Source organism: Sprattus sprattus (assembly GCF_963457725.1).
Source record: "Sprattus sprattus genome assembly, chromosome: 1".
Lineage (NCBI taxonomy): Eukaryota > Metazoa > Chordata > Actinopteri > Clupeiformes > Clupeidae > Sprattus > Sprattus sprattus.
Genome location: NC_137920.1, coordinates 71,890,297 through 71,900,989, shown reverse-complemented (window position 1 = coordinate 71,900,989; position 10,693 = coordinate 71,890,297). Strand labels below are relative to the sequence as shown.

Genomic DNA, 10,693 nt, shown 5'->3' with positions numbered 1-10,693 from the left:
TTAGGGACACATAGACATAACGCAATACAATATGGATGAATCATTCAGAAACTCAATCCAGTAGACAGAACTAATTGCATTCTAAGAACTCAAGATGCTGTTGGTGGAATTATTCTATTCCAGGAACTTAATGCAACAGGGCTCAATAATTCTACTGTAGGAATTCAATGCAGTAGGCTAAATAATTCCACTCTAGGAACTCAACATAGTAGAGCTGAAAAATTCAACTCTCCAAACTCGATGCCGTAGAGCTGAACATTAAACTTCTGAACTCTTGATGCAATTGTTTGGAGGGGTGAGTAATTCTATACTGATTTATGGAAACTCTACGGCATGAAGTTCAACACCATCTCAGAACAAAAATCAAACATCTAACTCAAAAATCAAACTCCAGACTAGTGAAGAACACAACACTAAGAGTTCACCACCAAATGGATATGCATCCAAATCAACTATGATCTCTGTGATGTCAAAGGGCCACTATACTCTTATCTGTAAGCGTAATTTGTCACGTCCTGACAGTTTTTGAGGCCTGAAAACATTGATTGAGTGAAATTATTTTTTATCAGGACTTTTGGAAAAGGAAGGATATTTTAAATTCGCCAGGCACATAATTCATCTATCTCCTCTTTGGTGTGTGTGTGTGTGTGTGCGTGTGTGTGTGTGTGTGTGTGTTTACGTGTGTACGTGTGTGTGTGTGTGAGAGAGAAAGAGAGAATAATAGGGAGAAGGGGAAAGATCATGTGAAGTAATATTGTCCCACAGGACCACAGCCTGCAGGAGTGACCTTCCACACAGACGAAAGACTCAGTCACAATGTGTGTGTGTGTGTGTGAGTGTGTGTGAGTGTGTGTGAGTGTGTGTGAGGATGACAAAGACGAATAAGAGAGAGGCAACAGGAACAACACAGACAGAAACATGTAGAGAGAGAGAGAGAGATAGACAGACAGAGAGAGAGAGAAAGAGAGAAACATGTAGAGAGAGAAAGAGAGAGAGAGAGAAACACATGTGAGAGAGAGAGAGAGAGAATAATAGGGAGAAGGGGAAAGATCATGTGAAGTAATATTGTCCCACAGGACCACAGCCTGCAGGAGTGACCTTCCACACAGACGAAAGACTCAGTCACAATGTGTGTGTGTGTGTGTGAGTGTGTGTGAGTGTGTGTGAGGATGACAAAGACAAATAAGAGAGAGGCAACAGGAACAACACAGACAGAAACATGTAGAGAGAGAGAGAGAGATAGACAGACAGAGAGAGAGAGAAAGAGAGAAACATGTAGAGAGAGAAAGAGAGAGAGAGAGAAACACATGTGAGAGAGAGAGAGAGAGAGAGAGAGAGAGAGACACATGTGAGAGAGAGAGGAATCACAAAGAACCGAGGGTAACCGGGTCGAGCAGCACAGTGTATGTGGCGTCGACTGAGTGCTGCGCTAGGACTACACCAGGGGAGGCAGCCATTCTTTTGACCCTCTCCACCTCTCCCAAGGCTGCGGAATGGGAATACCAGCAATTCTGGCACGGAAAAAAAACATTCCGGAGCGATCCTATACTATTGGTACGGATTCAGAAAAACCATTCCGGACCATTTCTATTCTATTCTATTATGTTCTATTGGGATTCTGATTCCACAGCCACTGTGCACTCACTACTCACTTGTTTTAATCGACTGACAGCGCACACACACACACACACACACACAAATGGGGCAAGAGACATCAGAAATAACAGAAACAAACAGACACATTTACACAGAAACAGGGACACTTTATAGAGAGACACAGACAGACAGACAGACAGAGAGAAAAAGCACACGGTGGGAGAGAGGGATACAGACAGACAGACAGACAGAGAGACAGAGAGACAGACAGAGATAATGAAGGGATAAAAGAGGCACACAGTAGGAGAGAGGGATAGGCAGACAGACAGACAGAGAGAGAGAGAGACAGACATGAGTACAGGCAGGAGGAATAAAAGAAGTACACAGTGGGAGAGAGGGAGACAGACAGACTGACAGACAGACGAGCAGAACCGAGTGAAAGCATCTGCCTTGAAAGTCTGTGTAAGCGCGCTCTCACACAGACAGACACACACAGACACACACACACACACACACTCCACAGAAACAAAATATTCTGCAGATTTATCAACCTCTGCGTCAGTCTAGACATGCACACACTCAGAGCCCAAGACACGCTCAAATCCTCCAGCAGTAACACTTCAGATTTCAATCTGCTGATTAGTTTTTCTTCTTTTAATCTCTTCATTCGAATTTCAAACTGTGTGACGGTGTGTGTGTGTGTGTGTGTGTGTGCGCGTGGAGGATCACTGCACAAGAAAGCTCAGCCTCTGGTGCCATGGTGACACAGACACTAGAGTTCTGCTGCACATGCACCCTGCACATGCACCCATCCACCACCACTGAGCATGTGCAGCAAGGCCCCTCCAGCCCATAATAACCTCTACTGGAACTGTGTCAATCGCCCCTGGAGACCAAGCGCTAATGAGCGGGTAACACACTGACATGAGCAACCTCCTCTGACTAATTGTTTTGTTCAGCACTTTCATATTGTCAGAGTGCTCATATTCTCACACACACACACACACAGTCATGCATACTGGCCCACACCCGCACCACACACACACACTCACACACACACACACACACCACACCGTCATGCATACTGGCCCGCATCCACACGCACCTTTTAACACACTCACCCCCTCTTTCGCTCACACACATATAGCACACAAACACACACTCTAGCACACGCACTTCTGCAGATCTTCAGTGGCTTGCAGGAGTGGATGGGCCGAGGCGACACACTCCCACCTGGTGGCCAGTGGATGCTACTGCATGGCTAATGGGTCTGAGGCGTGTGGCTGAGGTTTGGTGTTTGATCATCCTGCCATATTGCCCCAGGCTGGCCCCTGCCCCCTCTCTCCTCCTCCTCCTCCTCCTCCTCCTCCTCCTCCTCCTGCGTCTCCCTCCTTTTTCCTCCTCTCCTCCTCCTCCTCCTGCGTCTCCCTCCTCCTCCTCCTCCTCCTCCTCACTCCTCAGCCCCCCACCCGTATTCAATATTGCTCCTCTTTGTCCATATAACTGCACTGCATACTTGGCATTCTCTGCTTACAATATTCTTACATGTGCGAGTGTGTGTGTGTGTGTGTGTGTGTTTGTCAGCAAGAGTGTCAGTGTGTGAGTATGAAGGTGTGTGTGTGGCTGTCAGCCTCCTCTACAGTGGAGGGGTATGAGGAGTAAGTCAGCTAAAACTGCACAGTCAGGTGGGGCTCAAAGAAAAAACCCTTGTCTCAGCACACAGGCATGGATGTGTGTGTGTGTGTGTGTGTGTGTGAGAGTGTGTGAGAGCACAGAGACAAGCACAAAGAGGAGATGAGAGCCTGTCTTTGAAGGGTTCCTTTCATTCTGCTAGAGGAACAAAAAGAGAAGGCCAGGGGATGGAGAAGGAGCCGCCCGCCGCGTCACGACGCTACAAGACACGGAACACTGCTTTACAAAAGCTTCTTTAAGAAAATGTTCAAAGACTGGCAGGCGTATTAGCGGGTGCGAGGGCGTAAGATTGGTGTGTGTGTGTGTGTGTGCGCGCGCATGTGCGTGTGTGTGTGTGTGTGTGTGTGTGTGAGAGTGTGTGTGTGTCTGTGAGAATGTGTGTGTGTCTGTGAGAGTGTGTGTGTGTGTGTGTCTGTGAGAGTGTGTGTGTGTGTGTGTGTCTGTGAGAGTGTGTGTGTGTGTGTCTGTGAGAGTGTGTGTGTGTGTGTCTGTGAGAGTGTGTGTGTCATTACCATTTTGGCCAGGTTGACGGAGTCTGCAGTATGTGTGTGTACGTTTATGTGTGTGTGTGTGTGTGTGTCATTACCATTTTGGCCAGGTTGACGGAGTCTGCGGTGAGCCGGTCCCTGAGGTGGGGGTCCAGCTGTGTTGCCGGGGCGATCTCCACCACCTTCTGGTGCCGCCTCTGGATGGAGCAGTCCCGCTCATACAGGTGGATCACATTCCCATACTTATCACCTGTGCACACACACACACACACACACACACACACACACACACCACACACACAATCACAACAATGCGCACACACACACACACGCACACGCACACGCACACACACGCACACGCACACACACCATCACAACAATGCGCACAAACCCACACACACACACACAAACAGACAAACAAACAACAAAAAACACACAATCACAAGAATGCGCACACACCCACACACACACACACACACAAACAGACAAACAAAAAACACACAATCACAAGAATGCACACAGTAACCAAAACCTCTGCTGAGGACTGACTGATGTCTGAACTCTTAGGAGGAAGACTCTCCTCCAGGGAGGCAGTCAGACGGTTCTCCCGCCTTCCATGACTGCAAAAAATGCTTTTCTAACCTAGTGTTATTACTCTTATATTGAGATGAGAAATCTAGTTGGTCTTGTTTCTAGCTAAATTGTACTTACCTAGTGCTTTCTTGGTAAGGTTATTTTTACCTATTTCAAGCAAATATTACTTATTTTAAGAAATCTTAACAAGCCAAATTTGCTTAACGCACTGGCAGCCAAATTTGCTTGTTTTAAGCAAAATCCTGCTTAAATATGTAATTATTTGTCTTAAATCTAGAGGGGCATTTTTTGCAGTGATGACTAAGTACAGGAGAGACTTGGAAAAAGCATCAGTGTTTGTGGTTGTGTATGTATGTGGGTGTGTGCACACCGACGACACTAGGGTAAACAGGATTCTTCCCCTCCAAACCATCAACTGCTTTGCCAAAAAAAACACATAAGTAACCAATAAATCTGTCTCACACACACACACACACACACACACACACACACACACACACAGTGTTTATCACTCGTTTGGGGTACTGGGGGAAAGGTCTGCAGAGACATGTGCACAGGATGGGCAAATACCAACCCAGGATCTGAACTTCGATGTGGCGCGGCTTCTCGATGAACTTCTCCACAAACAGAGCCCCGTTTCCAAACGCCGCCAGCGCTTCTGAGTACGCCCGCTGGTAGTTCTCCTCCAACTCCTGCACACACACACACACACACACACACACACACACACAGTCATATAATTACTGCACTCACAAACACTACATTATTTAAATGGCTGCAGAGAGACAATCAAAGCAGCCTCATCAGATCAAATTACTCGAAGGGCGTGCGCGCACACACACACACACACACACACACACACACACACACACACACACACACACACACACACACACACACAGAAGGCAGGTTTAAGTCATAACATCAAACATGCATAGCTTGTACAGATCAGTCACAACCCTCGCATACAAAGTCTAAATATCCAACACTGAACACACACACACACACACACACACACACAATAAGTGCAAATACCCAAAGTCACACACACAATGAATTAGCCTGCATATTCTGATAAAAATATAAATAACCAAAAACAATTAAGCAATTCAGGCCAAAACACATTATATTTGTATCCACACCAGCACTTAGACAAACACACACACTGGCAAATGCAGACACACACACACACACACACACACACACCCCCTCCATCAAAAGGCCATTTTAAAAGCAGAACACAGCTCACTGAGGCTCTTTAAAAGGGGGAGACTAAAGCCACTCAGCCAAAAACAGCATGAAAGCATTCTGTGTTACTATCTCACCCATACAGCTGGACAGGTGTGTGTGTATGTGTGTGTGTGTGTGTGTGTGTGTGTGTGTGTGTGTGAGACAGAGAGAGAGATAGAGAGACTGTGTGTGTTAGTGTGTGTGTGTTTGTTGTGTGTGTGTGTGTGTGTGTGAGTGTGTGTGTAGGTGGGTGGGACAGAGCGAGATAGAGTCTGTGTGTGTGTGTGTGCGTGTGTCTCACCTCATACTCACGCACCACCCTCATCCCTCTGCCCCCTCCCCCGTAGGCGGCCTTGAAGATGATGGGGAAGCCGTAGGTGTTGGAGAACACCTTAGCCTCCGAAACAGAGGAGATAGGGGCGTCTGTGCCTGGCACCACCGGCACGCCTAAGGACATCGCCACACACACACACACACACACACACACCAAAGAGAAGATAGATGAATTATGTGCCTGGCGACGCAACACCACACACACACACACACACACACACACACACACACACACAGCATGTAGGGCAACACACTAATGGATACACATTAACATAGCGTGTGTACCAGTATAGGCCAATAGGTCAAAAGCTATCGTCAAATTACACAAACACATATTCACCCACACTCATAAACACACACAAACACACAAGTGCAGTGTACATCACCCTGTAATGGTATGAGTCTCCGCTGCATCTTGCTCATATTGGCGGGATATTCGGACAATATGCTGTATATATATCTTCTCAAAAGAAAAGTAATATTTTGTAAATAAATTTGATGATCGAAAATGGCCTTAGTGGCGTTTTTTTTAAAGGGTATTTTGGAAGTTTAAGCAGGGAGCTCTGCTGTTCTGCGACCTATCTCCTCATGGTCAAACCGGAACTCGACTCTCCACTGCATCTAACAAACACAAATGTGTAAATCTGCTCTCTCTTACATACATGCGTGCAAACACACACACACACACACACACACACACACACACACACACACACACCTGCACGGATGGCAATGGCTCGTGCCTCCACCTTGTCGCCCATCTTACGTACGATATCAGGGGTGGGGCCTATGAAGCGGATGCCGGCGTCAAGACACGCCTGAGCAAAGTCAGAGCGCTCCGACAGGAAGCCATAACCTGGGTGGATAGCGTCCACATTGTTCTCCTGAGAGAGAGAGGGGGGGAGAGAGAGAGAGAGAGAGAGAGAGAGGGGGAGAGAGAGAGAGAGAGAGAGAGAGGGAGAGAGAGAGAGAGAGAGAGGGAGACAGAGAGAGAGAGACAGACAGACACAGACACAGACACAGACACAGACACTTTATTAATCTCGAGGGAGATGCCGCTTAAACACAATGGCTGTAAAAAAAAAAAAATGGCAACTAAAAAGCCCACAAATGGTCAGCTTTTGATGACCATGTAGTGTCCTCACACGGTGTGGAACTGCACTAAACATTCTGCTGGCTTGTGCAACTATTCAGCAACCCAGACAATAAATAGCAACTCTCATCCAGGCAATATCAGGGATGTAACTATAATATTTATCTGTGTGCAGGGTTCACTTGGGTGAATACACACCGGCCCAGTTAAACCCTGTGCTGTTTGTTTGTGTGTGTGGGTGTGTGTGTGTGTGTGTGTGTGTCATCGGCCCAGTTAAACCCTGTACTGGGCTAATGAACTGGAAGGGTTATGCCCTATAGCAAATACATCAGATTAGCAGATAAGAAAAACACACAAGAAAAAATGCAATCAATGCAATCAACATAGCATCACCTGACCAAAGGGTGAGAGTTTGGAGTCATTACTCTCACAGATTCCTTTGATTTGACAGCCACACAATAATAACAGTAGGCCGAAACTGTATTTAAAATTAAATTAAAATTGTTTGCCCTGTGGCCTTTTGCAGAGTTATGCGCCTGGCTCTCTTCCATAAAACACTGCTACGCTCACTAGCAGATGCCAACAGGAAATGAACATGTCACCCTCAGCTCTGTACCCATGTGATTTAAAGAGGCATTCACAGAACCTGTCTTTAGTCTAAAACATGGTTCTAGTTCAGGCCTCAGCTGTCTTACATTGCTATGGAATGATGGAATCAAAGTTTATTTTCTAGAGCGTTGGTGTCTTTCCTGCTGAGGAGAGCAGTGCTCCCCCTTGTGGATGAACAGACACTCACAACCTCAGTAACCAGCCACATTTCCTTAGAGCAACGTCTCTAACAGAGAAACAGATAGAAGACAGGCTTCCATCAGAGATATTACACTCCCTCTAGCTTGCTATTCACCTTCATAGGCTAACATTTCAGCTGGGCTAAAGCTCTTTCCCCATGTTCCTCCTCCACACAGTAAAACCGGCCATCAATAGTTAGTCACCTAGAGAGAGCTAGGCTACGGTTAGCGCAGGATCCCTACTATAGTATCACAGTTTCTGATCATTCCTTTATGACCATGAGGCAGTCACTTATGCCTTCCCAGGAACCTCATTCATGTGTATCTTTTTATTTATTTATTTTGCAATGGACTTGTACTCCATACCACTGCACTTGCTGTTATTTGTTAGTTATTGTATTTTTTTTGTGTTGTGATATGGCGTCTCTCGTGGCACCAACAGGGGCAGCGCTCCAAATTTCGTTGTATGCAGATACGATGACAATAAAGGCTTTCAATCAATCAATCAATCAATCAATCAATCAATCAATCAATCAATCAGGTTGCCCCTGACGGAACGGACCTTGGCCACTTTGATGATGTCTGGGATGTGCAGGTAGGCGGCGACGGGAGGCAGGCCCCTGCCGATGAGGTAGGCCTCGTCAGCCTTCTGCCGGTGCATCTGCCCCGTGTCCTGCTCCGAGTACACCGCCACCGTACGGATGCCCAGCTCCGTGCACGCCCGAAACACACGGATGGCTATCTCACCTGCACACGTGCACAAAGAGAGGGACAAACACACACACACACACACACACACACACACACACACACACACTTAACCAAAACAGCCCAATAAGGCTTTAAAAACTCTTATATTTGTAAGAAAATGTGAGAAAGATGGGAAAGGAGGAGAAGGATGGGATAGGAGGAAGAAAAAGAGAGGAGGAAGAGGAGAGAATATAGGAGAGGAAAGAGGAGAAGAGAAGAGAGTTCGACCTGAGGAAGAACAGAAAAGCAGAAAAAGTAGAAAGGTCAGACTCATGGAGTGAAATGAAAAGAGAGGACAGAAAATAAGAGACTAGAGGATACGAGAAGAGACCAGAGGATACGAGAAGAGACCAGAGGATACGAGAAGAAACCAGAGGATAGAAGAGACCAGAGGATACGAGAAGAGACCAGAGGATAGGAGAAGAGACCAGAGGATACGAGAAGAGACCAGAGGATACGAGAAGAGACCAGAGGATACGAGAAGAGACCAGAGGATACGAGAAGAGACCAGAGGATAGGAGAAGAGACCAGAGGATAGAAGAGACCAGAGGATAGGAGAAGAGACCAGAGGATACGAGAAGAGACCAGAGGATACGAGAAGAGACTAGAGGATACGAGAAGAGACCAGAGGATAAGAGAAGAGACCAGAGGATACGAGAAGAGACCAGAGGATACGAGAAGAGACCAGAGGATAGGAGAAGAGACCAGAGGATACGAGAAGAGACCAGAGGATACGAGAAGAGACCAGAGGATACGAGAAGAGACCAGAGGATACGAGAAGAGACTAGAAGAGATAAGAGGGAACGAGACAATGGGAGACGATGCGAGACAAGACAAGGCGAGGTGATCTCAGCCTGAGCTCCGCGGCTGACCTCTGTTGGCCACCATGACCTTCTTGATGGGCTTGTACTCTCGCGCCTGAGGGGAGTTGTGGGCGCCGCGGGCCTGGCAGCACGCCCTCCGCACCATGAGCAGGCTGAAGGCCACGCGCACACCACCCACCTGATGCAGCATCTACACACAGAGAGACAGAGAGAGAGAGAGAGGGTTAACGACAGGACCTGATGCAGCATCTGTAGGAGAGGGGGGGATAGAAAGAGAAACAGAAAGAAAGAGAGTAAAAGAATGAGGGACAAAGAGAGGGGGAAATGGAATAGAGTGAGGAGAAGACACAGAGGAAAATTCTGCAAAGAAGAATGCAGACACAGGAAGTAATGTGCAGACTACCGTATGTGCAGAAGCCAGAGGAAGGCAGACGGCCCGTCGGTGTTAACCTTAGTGAGATAAAGCCCCTTTAGGGCCTGTGAAGTCCCTAGATTTATCAAACGGGAGTGTGTAAAGATAAGTGCTTGTCAAGTTACACCCAAAGTCAATGACAGCAGCCACAAGCGCTAACTTTCCGTGGGATAAGATAAGGATAATCATTTATGAGAAAGCCCCCCCAGGCTAGCCCGCTGCCTGCTTCTCAAGAGAGAAACTTTCAAAGAGTTTTGTTTTACAAGCAGAGCTACAGTTAGTGGCCTTGATGAGTAGGTACGACGTGTTTTAAAATCCTTTATCGTCAGGTTTCCGATCGCTTAAAATGTAGCGGACGCCGCGGGTCTGTTCTTTATTTCACAGAGCCTCAGGCAGGGAGAATCGCAGAAGAGAAGCTGCAAAGCATCATGGGAGTCAAGGCAGCACCTGAACAAACAGCCATTCTGAGCACGCTCCCTGGGAGACCAGGGACGAACAAAGGAGGGGGGGGGGGGGCATTCCACACTTTGACAGGGCCACATTGAGGGTGAGCAGGGCTGTTTGTTTGTTTGTGTGTGTGTGTGAGTGTGAGTGTGAGTGCATTTTGCTAGACCATCAAAACCTTGGGGCGCCCCTACGGGCAGCTGCTGGAGTTGAAGCGCGCTCTCTCTCACACACACACACACACACACACACACACACACACACTCACTATTCCATTCTCTCCATCGCTCTACCTTACACACACTCACACTCAATCACTCTTTCACTATCTCCATCTCTCCCTCTCACACACAAACACTCACTCTTTCCATATCACACACACACACACACACACACACACACACACGAGTCAAAAGTGACAGCTATAGATCCAGTGGAGGACGTGGATG

The 10,693-nt window shown here is 47.2% G+C and overlaps 1 protein-coding gene across 1 annotated transcript in view; it reads right to left on the bottom strand.

Moving 5' to 3' along the window:
* Positions 1–10,693, bottom strand: part of pcxa (pyruvate carboxylase a) — a gene marked incomplete at its 3' end in the record, with an annotated part of 97,964 nt that overhangs the window by 77,331 nt on the left and 9,940 nt on the right. The window contains exons 2-7 of the mRNA XM_080846487.1: positions 9,437–9,578; positions 8,377–8,561; positions 6,652–6,817; positions 5,902–6,047; positions 4,945–5,062; positions 3,875–4,026 (exon numbers count right to left, since the gene is read on the bottom strand). Coding sequence (XP_080702613.1) covers positions 3,875–4,026; positions 4,945–5,062; positions 5,902–6,047; positions 6,652–6,817; positions 8,377–8,561; positions 9,437–9,578 — 909 coding nt within the window. The remainder of the gene's footprint in view (positions 1–3,874; positions 4,027–4,944; positions 5,063–5,901; positions 6,048–6,651; positions 6,818–8,376; positions 8,562–9,436; positions 9,579–10,693) is intronic.